The 20,395-nt window shown below is 37.9% G+C and overlaps 1 protein-coding gene across 1 annotated transcript in view; it reads right to left on the bottom strand.

The window, feature by feature from the left end:
- The window catches only part of LOC126642910 (dynein axonemal heavy chain 5-like), a 154,754-nt gene that overhangs the window by 15,271 nt on the left and 119,088 nt on the right, over positions 1-20,395 (bottom strand). The window contains 4 exon segments of the mRNA XM_050320941.1: positions 7,220-7,408; positions 12,835-13,182; positions 14,378-14,499; positions 17,562-17,829. Of these exon segments, the coding sequence (XP_050176898.1) occupies positions 7,220-7,408; positions 12,835-13,182; positions 14,378-14,499; positions 17,562-17,829 (927 nt within the window).

Raw genomic sequence — 20,395 nt, 5'->3', positions numbered from 1 at the left:
AGGATAACAGTTTCACTCATATTAAACAGAGAAGAATTTCAACATGGAATCAGTTGTCTATGTTAGTTAAGGACATGTCATAGCAACACTAGCAATAGCATTCCCTGACTTGCTTTAGCATATGGTGCATATAGAATGTATTTCAAACAGACATTGTATATTCCATGTTTGTCAAAGATCACTGTATACAACAGTGCATGAGAGAGGGTTTAATCGCACCTGCAAAAATCATGGTGCCTATACCTCATGTAGTACCAGAATTCTTGATTTTTTTAATACTTTCAAGTGGTTTTCCCTATTATACTTAGCTTTCAGAAAGCCAATTGTCTTCTCTGTGTATTTGCTACCACTCAGCCACATGCATCATCTTACATATTGAAGCAGTGTGAACTCTGATCTTTGCCACTGTCACTCATTCCCTCTGCAGGTGAAATTCTGCAAGGGGACTCTTGAAACCAAGGCAAGATTTCAAATAGTAAAATAAGATCCCAGATCCATATATATATGTATATATATATGGCCATTAATTTATCAGAAAAGAGCTGACCTGTGGGATTAGTTTGCCTAAATAAAAATTTAAGACCCTCTTCTGAGCTTAGTAACAAAAAATGAAGTAAGAAAGTCTGATCTTTCAAAGAACAGAATGCCATCAGAATTCTACTACAACCAAGTGGAAGCAAGAAGATTTGGTTAATGTGTGCTATTTCATCAAGGCCAGAAGTCCACTGGATATTCTTTGTATTTTTCCAGATATTCTCATGTCTCTCATTGCATACATTATTATACATTGTATAATGTATAATGTAAACTATACATTATATGCACACAATAAACATTACTAAATATTTTATTATTACAGTGAATAGCAAATTTCTGCAAGACAAATAAAATATCATATAGCAGTTGAGTAGTTATAATCACTGGTGTAAATACGTTAAATGCTTTGACAATTTCCAATTCTTAAGTTTCAACTCCAAGCTCAATAAAATACTCTTTCTCAACTTTCTATGCTATTCTCCTTGGGAGACAGCTATCAGCAAGGTTATTCATCATATTTTAATCACAAGGACCCATGAGTTTGTCAGACAGAATGTCCAAGAAATAGGTGCCAGCCAATTATGCTAATGCTTTGCAGTGTGACAAGTACATTTTACAGAGTGAGTTAATGCGTTCTTGCTGTGAAAGAGAAAAAAAATACTAAAATCAGCTACCACAAGACTAGAGCTAAGATGACAAACTTTTTGGATAATCCACACAATGAAGTATTCTGATTTTTTTTCCATACAAAATCCAGGGAAAACTGCTTTCTGAAAAATTCACAGGAACTGGTAGTTCTACCTCTTGCCAAAAAGTAGAAACATTTGATTTCTTTTCCTCAGAATACTTAGTGGTCTAGTGCATGCCACTAATAAGATAGGAATTATACATAATGTAGTTCTTGCATTTTACCCATTAAATAAGAAACACACTTTTTTCCTAGTCTACAAAGCATGTGATCCTTTGGGGGTCATTTAGAGGAAGAATTTCTCCCATTTGAGGAAAATATTCTATGGAAGATGTTGTTATAGGGGTTATTTTCTAAAATATTGATATTTATGGATCTACAAAGCGGAGATGAAATAAATATTCTAAGATATTACTGATAACTGTACAATTTAACTAGTGAATTCTAAGAGTTTAAACATTCTTCTGGTATAACTTTCATGTACCTACAAAAATACCTATAATGCAGAAATTTGCTAACCCGTCCTAGACAGGTTCAGAGCATTCAGTCTGCGGCATTAAACATAACCAGACATCAAACCCAAAAAAATCGATCACATGCTTTCTCCTTTTTTGTATACAAATCAATCCTGATCTGCAGTGAGGTTTACTAGGTGTAACATAATGCATTTCTTGGAATCTTACTTCTAAGATTCATTTTATATACAAATTGAAGTACGATTAACTACTTTTGTTTTAGAATTCTTCTCAAGAAATCAGATTACTTACTTCCAGTGTTCTATTTATTATGACATAAAGAGATGGATACCGACTCACAGAAAAAAAACCCTCAAAAGACAAAACTCATTAACCAAAATAGCCTTTCTGAGATTAATACAATAATTCCATAAAGCTCACTTACAATATCTCCTTTTTATTATGCATACATCTGTCATCTAACATAAAACAACGTGATTTAAGAAAGGAACTACTAAAATCATAACCTTAATAGCTTTGTCTACATGATTTTCAGTGCGTATCTCTACTGTGTCAGATTCCTCTATGCATATTTCTTAGCTGCCCTCAGGTCACCACATACTTATAGGACATTCAGCAGAAAAGCAGTTGCTGAACTTGTGCCATGACTATTGATCAAGTTACTGTAGTACTGACTGCCTATCACTTTCAGTAAATGCTATTATTTTCAATTAGACTTAGTTACTTTCTATATTCTTCGTCAGCAGAAATGGGAAGTCCATCATCCTGTAGATGGACAAGCCAAAGCTCTTTTCAAGTGGTGCCAAGGACCACTTCCCTGATGTACACAAGGAAGTGGACAGTGAAATATGCAGAAAACAGCTGAAGCTCTAGAACTGGATGACCACCATACCTACTTGAGTAGATAAATAAACCAGAGACACATTACAGAAGCATGTATGTCAGTGTTTCTGTTCAGACCTTGAATTTTTTTTTTTTTTTTTTTTTTTGTAGGAAAAACCTGCACTGCAAACTGGACTCCACACACAAAAAGTGGTTTAGCTTCAAATTAAAGTAACCCAAAAGGTGTGCTTCAGGGAATCTGAGGGACTCCAACAACTAATGGGCATTCAGCCTACAGGCCCAGGCTAGGGTTAGACCAAAGCAAATTCCTTAATTACACATCTAATGAAGGCCTGGGGTCCTCAGATGAACTCCTCTTTCCATGCAATATTTGCTAATGTTGTAGCCATTGAGGGCATTGCGGCAAAATCAATACTACAAAAAATATTTAAGGAAAAAGCCCCTTGCTATTCGCTACTCCTTAGAAAGCTGTTTTTCAAGCTGCAAGAATCATTTTCATTGTAAACTTCTCTGTGTGACAGGCTGACATTTATTCTTGCATCTGTCTTCACTCACATGGGCTGACTAGACCTAATCATTTTACCACTAATCTCTCTGTTACCTGTGAGGCGAGACCCAGGAGCAAAAGGGGCCATGAAAGCAGAATTCTTAAAGAAAAATGAGGACAGTTTTAGGTCAGGAGGAAGGTTTATTTTGCTTTTCCATCACCTGTGTCAAACTGCAGTCTGAGAAAGCATGCAAAGGTGACTCATTTTGTTTATAGTCTTTTGGGTAAGTTACTTGACTGGTGAGCACCATTACAAGAGCACAACAAAAGAGGAAGCATACATCATGGGGTAAAACTATTGCCCTGTTTTGAAAGTTGTTGATACTGAAGTCATTGCCAAAGGCTAATAACTGAGAAATGAAGGCCTCTCTGTGACAGCCTGAATTTTCTCTGGATCTACAATGTATCAAGAGAAAATACAATCCGGAGCTCTGAATGTCAGCAAATAATTGGTTTCAGTACCATCTGTCCCTAACCTGGTCTGTTGGGGTTTTAGCTCTGAGCAAATTCACTCCATACCTTCTAAAGGGAGCCACAAGAACAGATCAAAGGTGGCAAAGGCACCTGCCACTTTCCCCAAAGAGAATTTGCTTTTAATCAGCTTCATTAGTTTCCTAGATTTTTTGTTCCTTTTCTCTACTGATAGAATCTCTATACCTGGATTTTCAAAGACTAACACGTCATGGCATTACTGGAGCACAATATTCTTCTGAAAGCAAACCCAAGCTGCGCTGCTAGGATTAATGAATGTTTCTCTTTTTACTGCTCTTATTCAATGAGGCATGCATAGAAAGTCTTTTTCTGCCACATTCCCTCAGTCTCTTACAATTTAGGATATTAGTTTTATTTGTTTCAGAATTGTTAAACTGATCTAGTATGTAATAATGTCCTGAATGACCAAATTTTGACTTAAATTGACAAACAACAGAATTCATCTCATTCCCTTTTTTTTTAGACATCACAGGAAGTAATTACACAATCCATTTAACTCCTTTCATTTGCAAGCATAATTTTGTTTGCCATATTGTAGCTTCTGCTAAATTCTGTTGTTTCTTCCCTCAGAGAATATCTAAATTCTCCCTTATTTTCTGTTCTGACTAATGAAATTCTTGGTTATATGTTAGGGACCATAATATTATTTTTTTCCTTTTGGCATTCTAGATGTGTGGGGTTTTGTTTTCTTTTAGTTTATGCAAGCTTTCATTTAAAAATTTAGCTTTATTTACAGCTCACTTCAGCCCTCTCCACCCTTTCTAAGAGGTTCCAGATTAATGTAATGACAGGTCAGATAAGAAACACATTTGATATGGATTTTTTTGCTTATTGTGTAGAAGTGGCCACATCATCAACAGCAAAGATGTGGAACTGGGCAGTAATGGCAGAAAAGAGAAACTCCCCTTCAACAAAGAAAGCATTTGTAAAGACTAAATCAAGTTCTAAGATCTAGGGAATGAGAGAAAGGATAAATTCATTAGGCAAACTGAAGAAAGAACTATTGAAGGATCAGGAACTGGAAGAAACAATATCAAATCTCATAACACTGCAGAAGTAAAATCTGAAGTTGTAGTGCAGCTAAGACAGCCAAAGAGATATACAGAGGAACACATTACTACCAATAATAAACTTCTCGAAAACGAGCAGAGGATGTTCTGTAGATAGAGTAAAGGAATGACTATCATATTACAGAAACAGAGTGTAATTTGGGGATGTTTCTGTGGAAAAGTACCGTTTCATCCATCACTAATCTGGACTGAAGAAAAAGTGCGTAAATAGAGTGGTATTATTAATCAAAGTGAAGGGTAATTCACAGATCAAGATGCACAGAGCCTAAGAAAACTAGGTATCACCAGGAAGAGGTGGTATCTACACATACTGATAAGAGAATGAAACAAACTTATATCCTGAGCTCAGAATACATTTACAGGAAATATAAAAGGAAAAAGCAGATCCAGCAGGATATCCTCTGTAAAAACTCAAATCTCCTTTGCTGAGTCGTAACAGAACAGCTGTCAAGCAAATTGAAGGCAAAAGAAGGCAATTGAAGCTCGTAGAAGATGTAAGAGAAGCAAAGAAATTCTAATTGTGAGCATCATTATAATGATGATTGCTTATAAGAAAATAAAACTGCATGTATGATTGGCAGATCATGGGAAAAGATAATAGCTTGTCATACTACTTGATGATGAGAGCAAAAGAACACAATTGGTGGTGATTTTTTTTAATACAATCACATGGAAAAGTATGTATTATACCCAAATATAGCAATAAAATAGAGACAAGTTAAGAGTGAAGTGGAATGCCCCAAATAACCCTTTCAGACTCTTTGCCCTTAACTACAGCCCCTGGCTCCGTAACTGGTTGTCTCCAAGGCTAAGACACTTGATAAAGTGACTGAAAAGGGGAGGTCTATTCTATGTGTGGTTTTTGAGCATAACCAAGTGAATAACCAAGAAGGAATGAGAGTGAATGAGACAAAGATTAAATGGAAGAAATGCCAGAGAAAAAAAGTATTTGTTTAAACTACTTTGAAATGAAATTTGGATTAAACAAGTACGTATTTTACATGACTAAAAGGCACTGCCCATGTTTCCCTGGGGTAAGACCTGAGGTTAAGACTACCCTCTGGTTACAATATAAAGCACAGTGAGTATTATTGATGTTTTCTAAGTATTACAAATTCTTCAGGAGGAAAAGAGTTGTCAGTTCAACAATGGATTAAAGAAATACTCCTTTGGAAGATTTAGCAAATATATTGAAAAATTTAGCTCAATACACATATTACATATGGCAAAAGCATATGTGCTACCCAGGCAGTTGGTATTTTACTGCTACTGGAAATAGAAAAAAAAAATATTTACGGAGCCGAATGAAACTAGAAGAATCTAGCTCCATTAAAATATTTACTCTGATAGGAAGGATCAGGGAAGAAGACTGAGAATAATCTAAGGTGTAAATCATAGGTGTAGATCCAGGGTGGAAATTATTACATTTATTAATTTAGTAATTAAGAATTAATAATTACTACACTTACTATATTTCATTTCATTTGCTATTTCTAATATCTACTATTAAATAATAATAGGAAAACTAGAAAACGGACTCCATTCTTAATCAAATTCTACAAATAAAATATTTATATACTATCACTGAGAATCATTCAATAAGCAGGTAACAAAAAGGAAGACATCATAAACAGGTATAGATGGAAAAATAACAATATGGCGATAGATGTGAGGAAACCTCACCAAAAAAAAGTTGCAGACTGTAAGTAGCTTGCCACAGAGGAATGAAAAGAGAAGTTCTGAGTTGAATTATGTCAGTACATAAGTGGTTATTTATACAAGACATATTAAATCTGAGATGAATAGTAGAACAGAAGACAGGAAATATTGCCAGGGCATCAGGATTATTAGTTGTTACCTAAGTGGACATTCTAAGTAGGCCAGAGGAGAAAATAAAGCATACTGAGCACTCTACAAGCTTGAACTGCAAGCAGGGGGGGAGGGGGAAAGCACTATCAGTGCAAAACAAAATTGTAAAGAATGAAATCATGGAAATGAGAGGGTTTCAACATCTCCTGTTCATGAAACACTTCATAAGACAGCAGATCCTACTTACAAACTGAAGGAATTCTTTATGCTGGACTTTTTCCACTTAATGAGAGTATTAATTAAAAATGCAAGAAAAGATGGACAAACATCTCTCTTATGGCTCAAACTCCAAAAAAATATATTGCATGAAAGGTCAGTGATAAAATCTATTCTTTATCATGGTGGTATCATAATAGGAGCAGGTAAATTGAATGCTGTCACCACCATAGGATCACCAGTCCTCAGAAAGAGGCACTGAGGTCCTTCTGTAAGCTACTAAAGAAGGCAAGAACTTTCTAAACTCTTTAATGGCTCTTCTGAGTTAAGATGACTAAGTGGACTATGGCACTGGAAATATATGTTTCTGGTGTAGTAACATTTTAGACAAAAAACCAAGACAGTCTTACAAAACACTATGCATAATTTCAAGAGCTTTTTAAAACACATCAGTTAAATTTAAGAAGCACAGTAAAACTCATAAAGCATAAACATACATACATGCATACATAAAACATCTATATTATAAAGTAGCACATACCTCATGAGGGTTATAATCTGGAGGTAACTTCTCTAGCATCTCATCAGCAAGACGCTGCACCACTGCTTCTCGGGTTTCCCCTCCTCCACTACTGCTGCCCTTGGGCTGGATGCTCACTATTGTACTTAATGTCTCATTAGCCAGATTGGTCTGGTAAGTTATATCAGCATTAGGGTGAAGTCCAAATACCTTAAAGTAAAAGGGGAAAAAAATAGGGGAAAAAAAAGTGGTTTTTTCTTCTAAAAGTATATACATGAAAGAATGCATGCAAATGGATAAAAAAGGAAGAAAATTCTCAGCTCCATAAAACAATATATGAGCAAGTCAGTGGAAGTGCATCCACTTAACTGGACGAGGACCAAAGTACACGAAACATTAACATAGGCTGCATATACATTAGCATTTTAGTTCATATCAGTGGAGGGGGGGGTTAACTAATCTTTTGATTATCTTCATATCAATCATGCTGTGGAGTACTAGCAGTACTGCAAATTCCTTTCCACTGGTTCAGACTAGAGCTTCTTGGAAACATGCCATATGTGGAGACTGACCCCTTACCGCTAGTTCTTTGTCTCTACCAGTCTACTGCTCTTATACCAGTTCAAGTAGATTCCTCTAATAATCAGACCAGTTAACATTTCTAACATGTTTCATTTAATTTAGTCTCTGGGGCTTATAAGCATGTAGCAGGGTGAATAGAATACTGTCCATATTCAAAGTACCTAAAGATGGTGATATATTTAGGATATTTTATGGTTTAGCTATTTTGGTTGAAGTTTCCCCCTCCTTATTTCTTCTTCTGAAATTGAATTATTTTATTTAAGATACAGCTAGCACAGAATTACTGCAGAGCTGCCCTTTGTCTGAATGATAATAGCTTTCTCAGAATCTTCCACTGAAACATCAGTAAGTCTGTAATTGTCAGATTGACAACTGCAGCTCTTCTCCAGGAGGAATTGTATGTACTGTGACTTATTTCACAAGCCCACATTTAATTATAGCTATTAACTATCTCTTAGAAACTTCGAACTACTGATCCTACAATGAGGAAGGCTTGTCCTCAAACTCAGTGTGAAAACCAAGCAATCTTCTGTTTCTCGTTTTTCATGTTTTCATATTTTACATTAGAAATGGTATATTACAAGAAGACACTTCCAGAAACCTGTATGTACATTCTCTGAGGACAGAATAAAAAGTGCCATTTATTATTGTTATACTTGCAAATCTAGAAAGTCAGAGACTAGGGATATAAGTGGTTGCACCAGTGCCAAAGCCAGCAAAGCTGCACTGATTTACACCAGTTGGGGATCTTATAACAGCACAAAGAACACAGTATAGACCTAATATCACATGTGAGAGAAGGTGTGACTATAACTAGCACGAAATTAGATTCAAGATAGGATTTAATGTATTACACACAGTGGTTTACTTATACTGAATATTTAGAGCTGTAAAAAGTGAAAATACCAATGCACTTTATTACACTCATATTCTATATGGAAGGAAATACACATTTGAAGATACACTCTTTTCTGCTTTTGCTCTTACACAGTAAAGGCTTGTTTGCTTTTGCTGTAGCAGATTTTGTGGCAATGTTATAATCCACATCAGAAACATGAAGAATATGTGCTATTGTGAATGTAAATTGGAGTGTTAGTCCAAGGACTAACAAATATTGGTGTAATATTAACAAAGACAGGGCTGTCATGGGAGACAACTATGGTTCTGTGATTTTACACAAGTGATGTATGAAGAAATAAGAACAAAGAAACCAGTGGGTGGATCAGTGCTCTGCATGTCCTGTATATTAATCAAGGTGCCAAATCTCTCATTCTTTTTGATTCAAAATCTCTGGAAATTTTTATTAAAAAGAGGATGTTGGATTCTGTCTTTCATGGCTTTTTAGTCTTATATATACTCAAAAGCTATTGCTAAATCTCTCCACTTCTCTGAAATCAAAGTAATTTTCAAAGGAACTGCTGAGTTGGGTTCACCCTGGCTGGATGCCAGGTGCCCACCAAAGCCACTCTATTATCCCCTCCTCAACTGGACAGGGCAGAGATAATATAACACAAGGTTCATAGTCTGAGATAGGGACCAGGAGAGATCAAGCACCAGTAACAGTCATAGGCAAAACAGACTCGACTTGGGGAAATTAACTGAATTTATTAACAATCAAATCAAAGTAGAATTATAAGAAATAAAACCAAATCACAAAAACGCCTTTCCCCCACCCTTCCTTTCTTCCCGGGCTCAACTTCATTCCCAAATCCTCCATCACCTCCCTCTCACAGTGGCATAGGGAGGTGGGGAATGGGAAACAAGGGTCGTGGTGAGTTCATCACATGTTGTCATGGACTCCTTCCTCCTCAGGGGGAGGACTCCTCACCCTCTTCCCTGGCTCCAGTGTGGAGTGCCTCCCATATAAGACAGTCCTCCATGAACTTCTCCAATGTTAACCCTTCCCATGGGCTGCAGTTTTTCATGAACTGCTCCAGTGTGGGTCCTTCCAGGGGGCTCAGTCCTTCAGGAGCAGAGTGCTCCAGCCTGGGTCACCTTTGGGGTCCCAAGTCCTGCAGGCAAATCTGCTCCAGTGTGGATTTCTCTCTCCAGGGTCCTGCCAGGAGCCTGCTCCATCACAGACTTCCCATGGGGTCACAATCTGTTTCAGCTGCTCCAGCATGGGGTGCTTAATAGGTTACAGATGGGTTTCTGCTTCATCATGGACATCCACAGGCTGCAGGGGGAAGTGCCTCGCCATGGTCTGTACCACGGACTGCAGGAGAATCTCTGCTCCCACACCTGGAACACCTCCTGCCTCTCCTTCTTCAATGATCTTGGTGACTGCAGAGCTGTTTCTGGCACATATTCTCACTCCTCTCTCTGGCTAAAGGTTCCTGTGCGGGGTTTTATCCTTGAATACATTATCCCAGAGGCACTACCACCGTTGCTGATGGGCTCAGCCTTGGCCAGCAGTGGGTCCCTCTTGGAGCTGGCTGGCATTGTCTCTGTCAGACATGGGGGAAGCTTCTGGCAGCTTCTCACAGAAGCCATCCCTGTAGCCCCCTACTGCTGAAATCTTGCCACATAAACCCAATACACTGAGTTCCACAGCCCTCTTCAGAAGTCAGTGTTCATTCTGCTCAGAGAATGAAATTTCATCAGAAGAGCAAGGACACAGCAAGCAGACCACTTCAGTCTTTATTTCTTAACCAAAACTGGAAAGGGGAGGAAACAAAGATACACTGTTTTGACTAGCACAATATCCTTTCTGAAATGAAGAAGACTGCGAGATTAAAAGGTTAAAAGTTTTCATGAGCAATTTTGACAGATTTTGGAATGACATAAGAAAGTCATAGCTTGATTCCTAGGGAGTGAAAATGTAAAGGACAAAAAGATGTTTGCATTCCCAGACTTGCTCCTATTTACACAAAAGCCAAAGGTAAAATTCCCCTACCTCAAACCACGCATGTAGATTTTTTACAGGCATCAAAACACTTTAAAAATACATTGCAGCATTGTGAGATAGGTCCCCAAGTGCTTAGAAAAGCATACTCACGAAAGCAGCATCTGAAATCTGATAGAGCCAAGGTTCATACAGTGATAGGAACCACTTCATGAGGTGGGCTCAAATGGATGCCACTGTGCATTATCATGTCTGCTTTTACCCTCACTTGGAAAAGGTGCATCATTGCATGCACAAATACCTTTACATTCTGCTTGCACTACCTTCAGAGATTCAGAATTTTTCATGCTTAGTTTATGACCTTGGAAACTTCTCACCCTCTCAGCCAGGATATTATCAGCAACTGAAAACCAGTTTTTTCTGTTCAGTTCAGCCTATTTAATTTTAATAGAACTTACTTCTAATGGCATTTATCAGCTTAATAGAAATGAGACAGAAATCCAGAGCATTCACTTCTGTTTCAATTTTGACTAACTTCATCATGTGTGCCTGTACTAGAGGGAGCAGAAAGTAGTCCATCCTCCAATCACTGCTACCACTGTGGGTCATGTAAAAGTGATTGCAACCAGGAGCTATCCTGCAGCCTATCCCATCAATTTATGGCAGCATCCCCACCCTTCTGTTGTTAAAATGGAATAATCTCCCAATTATAACTTGCAAAATGAGACCATGGGGATTTTTTACTTTCATTATTTCTCAGACTGTATGCCTGCTCAATCCTATATGGAACTGTGAAACCATAAAATAGTTTGGTTTGGAAGGGACCTCCGAGGGTCATCTAATCCAAACCACCTGCTGAAGCAGGGTCAGCTAGAGCAGGCTGTCCAGACAGTGACCAGTTGGGATTTCATTGAGACTACACAACCTCTCTGGGCAAATTCTCCCAGTGATTGACCACCTTCACTCCAAAAAAGTGGGCTCTTGTTCTCAGATGGCATTTCCTGTTCCTTCACTTGTGCCCATTACCTCTTGTCCTTTTACTGGGTATTATCAAAAAGATTCTGGCTCCATCTTTACACCATTCCAACAGGTATTTATACACATTGATAAGATCCCACCTGAGCATCCTCTTCTCCAAGCTAAGGAGTTCCTGGTCTCTCAGCCTTTCCTCATATGGCAGATATGTGTGTCATATGACACTTATCTAACCCACACATTGTCATCTTGTCTGGGAGATAAGTTGTTATGGGAGGTAAGGCCAGAGGTCTTACTAAAGCTGAGTCAAAAAACATCCATGGCATTCCCCTAACCAACCAAGCTGGTCATTTCTTTGTAGGAGGCTGACAGGTTGTTTAAGCATAATTTCTCCTTCACAAATCCATGCTGGTTACTGTCAGTCATGAGCTTGTCCTTCGTATGTTTGGAAATGCTTTGCAAGAGGATTTTCTCCAGCACTTTCCCAGGGACTGAGGTGAGGCTGACCAGCCTGCAGTTCCCCAGTTCTTTCTTCCTTGCTTCTTGAAGATTAGAGAAACATTTGCTATCTTTCAATCTTCAGGAACCTCTTTCAATCACCATGACCACATAAAAGTGTTCGGGAAAAACCTGAACATGACATCACCCAGACGCCTCAGCACTGATGGGGGCTACCCATCAGGCACCATCAACTTACTGATGTTCGTTTTGTTCCAGTGCTCCCCAACCTAGTCCTCTACCACCAGGGGTTAAGTTCCTTGTTCTGGACTTTTCATCTAGGGGTCTGGGATTCCTGGAGGCCAGTTTTGCTGGTAAAGACCAAGGCCAAGAAGGTATTCAACCTTTTCCATATTTCTCCGAAGTTCTCCTGCCCCACTCAGCAATGGTCCCATTTTCCCTTCTCATCTTTTCATTGTTTTTGTAAAATCCAGTTATCTGTGCCAGGAAGTTGTCAGGAATGCATACAAAAAATGTCCTACAGTGCCTGAACCCTTCCAGCAGATAATTAGGGTTGTATCCTCCATGATGGGACCAGGGCCTATGAATATGGGACTTCTTCCAATTGTTTGAAGAAGGCCTCATCTACCTCTTCCTGGTCAGCAGGTCTACACTGAATACCCACTGTACCAATCCGTCCGCTCATCTTGACCTATACACACATGGTTCTGAAAAATATACCTGATTAAGTTATTTGTTTGACAAAAGCCCCTTTTAATATATTAAAATATTTTACCTCTGGCGTATCAATCACTGGCAATTGCTCTATGTACTGGAGATAATCTTCAACTATTTTCCCTTTTGGAATAACGTAATCTTTGTAGAAACAAAAGTTTTCACTAAACATATGCTCTCCAAACCAGACTCTTGCATAGGTGTTCAGCAGTGCTTTGTCGAAGTCATCGGTGACACGGCCACCATACTGTACTTCTCCCAGCATGTAACGAACACAGCTCCAGTTCACTCCGTGCTTAATATCCACATCACTCAGATGATTCTGAATGAATTGCACACTGGCTGTGAAGTCTGCCTGATTAAATTCATAAGGAATATTCCAGCCCAACGGACCAAACTTTCGCCTTTCCTGTAAAATACAGTTAAAGATGAAAGACTGATTGATAGTAATTCTGAAGAAAACTTAAACGCAGAAGAATATATGAAATATGCTAAGAATGCAGTAGTCCATCTGGACCTCTATTTCATCAACTTAAAAAAAATATATACTTTTAACACACACAAGGCCAAACTCTTGATTAATTATCTAGTAGCTAAATACCTCCTCATACAAATAAATAATAGGAATATTAACATTTTCACAAAGAAAAAATCCTCTTTTTTAGGTTCAGCAAATGTGTGACTCTATAGCTTCTGAATTTCAAAAATTAAGCTACTCTTTGAAGATAGGGTGTCCAAACTCATCAGCCATGATCGTTGTCTGTGGTCCTCCTATGGACTAGATATATTCACATCACTGCTGCCTCTGCATGGTGCAGATGCATAGTTGGAAAAACTGCCTCTTAGTGAATCATTTACAGATTCAGCTGGCAGTATGTAGGTCTTAGGGCAATATCTGATAATTACAATTTTTTAATTTTCACTGAGAAAGAAGTGATGGGCCAAGGAAAAGCATACAACAGGCTTCCATTGGACCACAGTGTATAGCATGTATGGCATGGATGCCACAGACCTAAATTAGCTAGGCTCCATATGTAAACTAAGGATACTGCAAAATATATCAATAGAATGATGAAAAGTTGTGGTTAACCTATAAAGCATTTCCTTTAACAGAATTTCTGAAAGTCAAGACCCAAAGTCTTCTTTCACTTACATCTCCTCCTAGAGGTTTCAGAGTAGAAAGGACTTATACTAACCCTCTTAGAACTTTTCATAGTGAATGCAGCAGTTTAGGATTACAGTTTTCCAAAACAACCTGTAAGTTTCTTTGGTGTACTTTTATGATTTAAAATATTAGTTAAAAAACAGTTGAAAGACATCACACAGCCATGCCCCAAGAGTTTAACAGAAGAATACTCTAATTGATCACTGGTTGATTGCCCTTTTTTCCCTCTGGAATACCATCTCTAGTAGAGGTACAAGACCAACACGAGCAGAATTTTAAGTTCTAAAACAGTTGCAGTAATAGAGATGTGTTGTTTTCTTATTTTACTTGTGTTAATTTACCCATAGGGGACTTCCCTTTAAAAATGTTTTTCATTTAATAACAGGGTTCAGTAATAAATATAACTTTATGACAGAAGAAAAGAAATATATTTTTAAACCTGAACAGTTGAGTGAAGAAATGCTACAGCATATAGCAAAGGTTTCCACTGTGGCATTTTGCTCACTTCTAGCAGATCCTGAGTAACAGCCGAGTATGTTCGTTTTAGGCCAGCTTTTACACCTAGAAAATAAATATGAAAATGGAATACATGAGCAAAAAAATGTAAGGAATCCATAAGTCCAACATCTGTTAAGCATAATTCTTTATTCCGATTTACAGTATCATCTTACTTAAGCCTGGAAGTACTCTCTTAAAATCAATTATCTGTTTAGCTGATCATAGCAGGCAAACTTCAAAAACATTTTGTTTTAGTTAGATAAAACACGAAATTCAGTTCAGGAGTCTGGAAGAAATTAAAATTAAGTGATAGTATCCTAAATGTTACAAATAACAGCTGAAATATAAACATAACCATTCAGCAACTACGTGGCAATCAGAACATCTAATATCATAGGAAATATAGCACTGAATATCCAAGAGTTTGTTTTGATATTTACTTATAAAATGAGTTATACTTAAGATAATTTTATTTAGATTTGATTCCTATTAAATCTCAAAATTCTGTATGCAGGTTCTCCAACTGGCCTACAAGCACCAAGATGATGAAATGAGAGCCTAAATTCATAGTGGAAATACTAATACTTGGGGAGGTTTCTTTGAGCACTGTCATCTCATATCCCAGGCACAGCTCTAGGCAGTTGGTACTGATACAGTCTATGCTTCCATGGAATACATAAGCCTGACTGCTCCCAGATGCTTTCAGGCAGCGCTACTCAAGCATCATCTGCCTTTGGCAAACAACCCAAGTATGAGTTACTGACATCAGGTCCCTCTTATGATATCTTCCACCTAACCAGCTTAACACAAGTCAAAATGGACTAAATGGTTTCAAGTGCAGCGAACAGATTGTCCAAGTCATCATACTTCCTATGACACAATAAAGGTCCTTTTGCTTCTTTCTTCTTCACAAAGATCCTGCAAAACAATATTCAAATACATAGCTTTTCCAAATATTATAAGGGTATCATAAGAGAGTTCCAAAATCAAACAAAAGTGCCTTATCACATTGTGCTACCAATGTGGCAGGACAGTACTAGAAAACAAAAACTGTTTGTATTTTGTCCTGACTTCAACTGCTACACCAGGCATATTTCTGTCACTAAATTCAAGTTGTAAATTGGTTATAACCTGATTTCTAAAATAGCCTCTTGGAGCTCTCGGTTGTTACCATTAGAATGATAAGGAGGGGGCTGCAGTGCAATAAAAAGATGCTGAGCACTCAACATAAACAGGGGAGGAGAGAAAGAAGTTAGAAATTTTTAACAACAGATCGACTAACTTGAGAATGGAGTATATATGCTGAAACAGGATGTCTTTCACAAGATCAAATATTTTGTAGACATCTTACTAATGTTCAAAGGAAGATAAATGCTGAAATAAGAGGTTTAAAGGTCTGAAGCTTTAAATATGACCTTGGATAAAAATTCTCATTTCCTACTGACATCATCAACTGAAATCAGTGGCAACACATGTATATAAATAAAGGGTAAGTTAATGCATTACATAGTTTGTTAACAATGAGGGAGTTAAAAAATAAAGTTGGCGTCAGGCTTGAGGATTCCTTTTTGCTACAGTCCAAAACACAAAGTAACCCTCCCCTATAATACATAGGGAAGCATATAAAGCAGGATTATAAATTGCTTCCATAAACATATGAAGAATGCCTGCATGTAAATGGTAGAAGGGCAACAGGTTAGAGACTATGTAGAAAAGTTGGTTGTTTTCATATTACGCAAAATAACACCAAACAGTTGACACTTGGAAGGGACCCCTGGATGTCACGTTGCACAACAGCTCTTCTTGAAGCAGGATCAACTGCAGCTGGTGGCTCAGCACCACATCCACACGGGTTTTGAGGGTGGAGTCTACAAACGCACTGAACAAGCTGTTCCAGTATTTAACCACTCTCACAGTGAGTTAAGTTTTTTCTGATGCTGAAGTGGAATTTAATTTGTGTCAACCACCTCTCTTTCTGTCACTTAACACCACTAAGAAGAGTCTTGCTGTTTTCTTTACTCATTTCTATCACATATTTATATGCATTGATAAGATACCCCTCCTCTCTTCGAAGCTAAACAATCATCTTGGCCTTTTCTCATATGACACATTTTCCAATCCCTTCAGCATCCTTGTGGCCTCTCACTAGACTGATTCCATCCATGCCTTTTTTGCACTCCAATTAATATAGAAGCATGAGTCCAAACTGCCAAAAAGGATGCATATCATACACTGTGCTTTTGCATATAAACTGCTTAGGTTAGGAAAACTGGCTTAGAGGCCCAGAAAGCATCCTAGTTTGAGGAAACATCCTTGAAGTGGGGAAAGATCCTGGACGTAGGGAGGTGCATGGAGGCAAATGTCAGCAGGCCAGTAATGTCCAAGACTGGTAGCTGCAAGTAGCTGCACAGTGAAACCAACATTACTTTCTGCTCAACCTTCCTGGACCACCAGCAATGTCTCCAATGGGAAGAGAAGTCAAGATAAATGCATTACAGAAGGTTGGGAGCATGATAGAGTGAGTGTGTAAACAGCATAAAAGTCCTAATCTCATCAGTTCTTAAGTAAACCTCAGTATTCAGATCCATTATGAGTTGTTATTAACTGTCTTGACAGAGGCTAAGGGATGGTTCAGTAGCAGCTCACAAATACTTAAAGGACAAAATAAAAGATGCAGGGATCAGTCTCCAGTCAGCAGTCTCCAGACAGATGACATAACAAGAAGCAACAGCAACTAATGTATACAGCAGCTTTGTGCGAGGTTAGGTGTTCAGAGTCCTCCCTTTTCCTCACTCAGTAGAGCACAGGATTGATCCCACTCTGCATCCTTGGGTGGGGTCAATTGGGCAGAAAGAAAAGACTGATGGGGTGTACTAAACTTAAGAAAGGACCACTGTCCTGGAATTCTCCACAGATTCTAAACAAGTAACCAAATAATTATCAATTTCTGCTACAAAACCAAGAAATATCCATTTTCTTCCCAGAAGAGCCTTGCTTTACACATTGCAAGACTGATTTACACAGTGCTGTACTTAGCTGAAACACTGCACAAAGTATTAGTGATACCTTAGTGGGTGGGGGATGAAAAACAAGCCCCCAAACTCCAAAAAGGCATGGTTTCCTACCTTGAGGAGGTTCATTGGTAAATTTTATAGAGGACTGTAAAAGATTAATAGGAAACTCTGGGTGAGCCTCTGCAGTGATCCAGGTTCTGAAATCTTCACTCATAGATTCTGTTGTTGTGATGGTGTCCATTAATTCCCCAAGAAATTCCAAGCCAAGGTGGCAGTTTTGTAGAAGGAGCCATCCTCCATCTTGCATGCACTGATTTAATAGGTGTCTTGCATGGACTTCCTGGCCCTGACCCATTGAAATGGCACGACATGGAATGTTCTGGAATGAAAAAAGAAAGTTTCTTTTATATGTAGTTCCTTAGAATGATTATACACATGATGTATTGCTTCTGTAGGTCCATGTACTAACATTGTGCCACAAAGAAAACCATTATTATCAATGGGGACTGATTCTATTAAACCAGAGTTTAAAAAAAAAAAGAAAAAAAAAAAAGTAAAACACTTCAAGTTCCTTTTATCTTCTACCTGTTGGAAGAAAACTTCATCTACTGGATTTTTTTTGCTGATCTAACAAAGTCAATGGGATAAGACAACGGAAACATTTTTCCTTCCTTTTCCCCACTTTTCCAAATACAGCAAGACATAAACACAGCAAAATAGCTACCTGACCATTCTTTTTACCATGATGTGGACTATCTTGAGCAGGGCAGATGCCAAGGATTCAGATAATAATTAATGCACAGAATAAACCCAGCAATTCTGGTATCTTCTTACTGACTGAACATATTTTTTTCATCTAAAAGAGAATTGTCAATGAAGCAGATAGGACAGGAAAGATTGGTTCACATATAACAATTTCTCAGGAAACATTCCATATTGTTAAATGGAAGCTGTGGAGTCTTATTCAGAGGATTCCAGTTGGCTCTATTGGCTCTAGCAGATTTAGAGCACATCTAGATTCGGAAAAGACAAAGCTTACACATGCAAACACAAGAATTCTGGAATTTTATGAAGTCTTTTCTCCAGAAGCTATGGGAGAATAAAGCCAATTGTTTAGAAAACCAGAAGATGATACAAGTTATCACAAGGGGAACTGAAAAAGACAAGGTGGTGATCAGAACCACACAAGTCTGCCAGTAACATGCAGGCAGATCCTCTCTTGCTTATTGTTTGTACTACTCTTGTTCTTGTTAAGTAAGCAACCCCCTGGCTTAGGGTGGCTGCCTGACCAGGGACAGCCAGAATTATGAAACCCAGGTGAGCATATTATTCTGTATACATGTTGAGGGCAAAAGAATTGATGAGAAGGCTTTGTTTTGTGGACAGTTTCATGTTCAAGACCTACAGCTGAGTATCCCTCATGCTGTGAGTGATGAGATGCATAAAGATTTAGCAATCTGGGTCTGTCTTCAGCTGGCTGAGAGCGACAGAGGTTAATCTTGAGCTTTACTGCTACTGAAACTCTCTTACTGTGAAACAAAAGAGAAGGAAGACATCCCCTCCTAAACAGTGTGGATGAGGCTACCCTACTTTTGGAGGAGAAGATTAAGCATATGTCACAAGCTGTGTTGGGTCATTTGGTCTTAAGGTCAGAGAATGGGCCCTGATCTGATTTTACAAAACAGCATAAATACAGCTGCTGTATTTGATTCTTCACATCCTGGCAAGATTAAATGAGAAGAGAATGCCAAAGATAAGAAAGCAGTTAAATCCTATTGTCAGGTCAGTAAAACTTGAAATTGTAGCTAAAAGAAGCAAAGCTAAACAGCCTGTGAAGTTGACTTCATGATAGAGGAGCAAAAAACTTTATCTTTTCTAAGATGAGTACAGTTAGCACTTCTGTAAGTCAAAGACTGTGACTATTCCTGTATAAGAGTGCATAAATATTCAGCTGATACATTATTTCCTAACAAAGCATCTACTCATAATTTGCTCTTCTCAGCAAGGTTACCTCCCAAATGTACAATCATTAAAGGTTATAGAAACATCAAGAGAAGGAAAAAAGTATTTTTCACTATGGATTGTCCTCATTTTAATCCTTCTGAAAGAACTCTATCGAAATGTCAGCATACAGAATGTTTCTTTCAATAGTGAGTCATACCAATATATCTGTGTCATCTTAATACACCACTATCCAGATGAAAATACAAGCATTTTAGTCACTACAGTGGCCCTGACAGCTCTGTTGAAGGTTCTGTGTATCATTCCTGAAAATAAGAAACTTTCTACATTAACAAAAAAACCCCCTCGTTTTAATGGAGTCAAAGTGCTAGGCATAATAAACTTCATTTTATTACAGAAAGTTAAATTTTCCCTCCATCTTCAGGTGAAAGTAAAGGGTGCAGGAATGCAACCAGTTTTATGATAGAGCTTGTTTAGTTTATAAAAAAGGTTATGTAGCTCAGTAGTCACAGATGCTGTTTCCATTTTTGGGGGAGAAGGCCATCTGAACAACTAAATTTCAGAGTGAAAAATAAATTCTGGACACAAATTTGAACATTTTCAACTGCAGAGAATTGATTTATATTGCTAATATTACACTTAGAGGTACCATTAGTACTGAAAATCAATTTTAAGACTACAAATCATGGCTGTAAAAGGGAAGTCCTTGAAAAGTAGGCCCAGCGTGTATTTTGGAAGTTTTTTATCATTAAGAATCAAAAAACCAAACAACATCAGCCCCCCAGTGAATAGGATACTTTGGAGGTATAGAATAGCATAAATATCAAGAGCAGATCCTTGGTGCAGCTAACCTTTGTTAAAGATGTAACAAATCTAACAATCTGGAAAAAAGCAGAGAAAGCCCAAAGAAAGACAGACACTAAGTACACTTTGTTGACAAACTAGCAAAGTAAACCCAAAGCCCTCTTACAAATGTTTCTGCA

The sequence above is a fragment of the Myiozetetes cayanensis genome, unplaced genomic scaffold (genome assembly GCF_022539395.1).
Source record: "Myiozetetes cayanensis isolate MyiCay16 unplaced genomic scaffold, myiCay2020 scf1, whole genome shotgun sequence".
NCBI classification, from domain to species: domain Eukaryota; kingdom Metazoa; phylum Chordata; class Aves; order Passeriformes; family Tyrannidae; genus Myiozetetes; species Myiozetetes cayanensis.
Note: the sequence above shows the minus strand (reverse complement) of the source record. Positions and strands in the feature narration are given on the sequence as shown.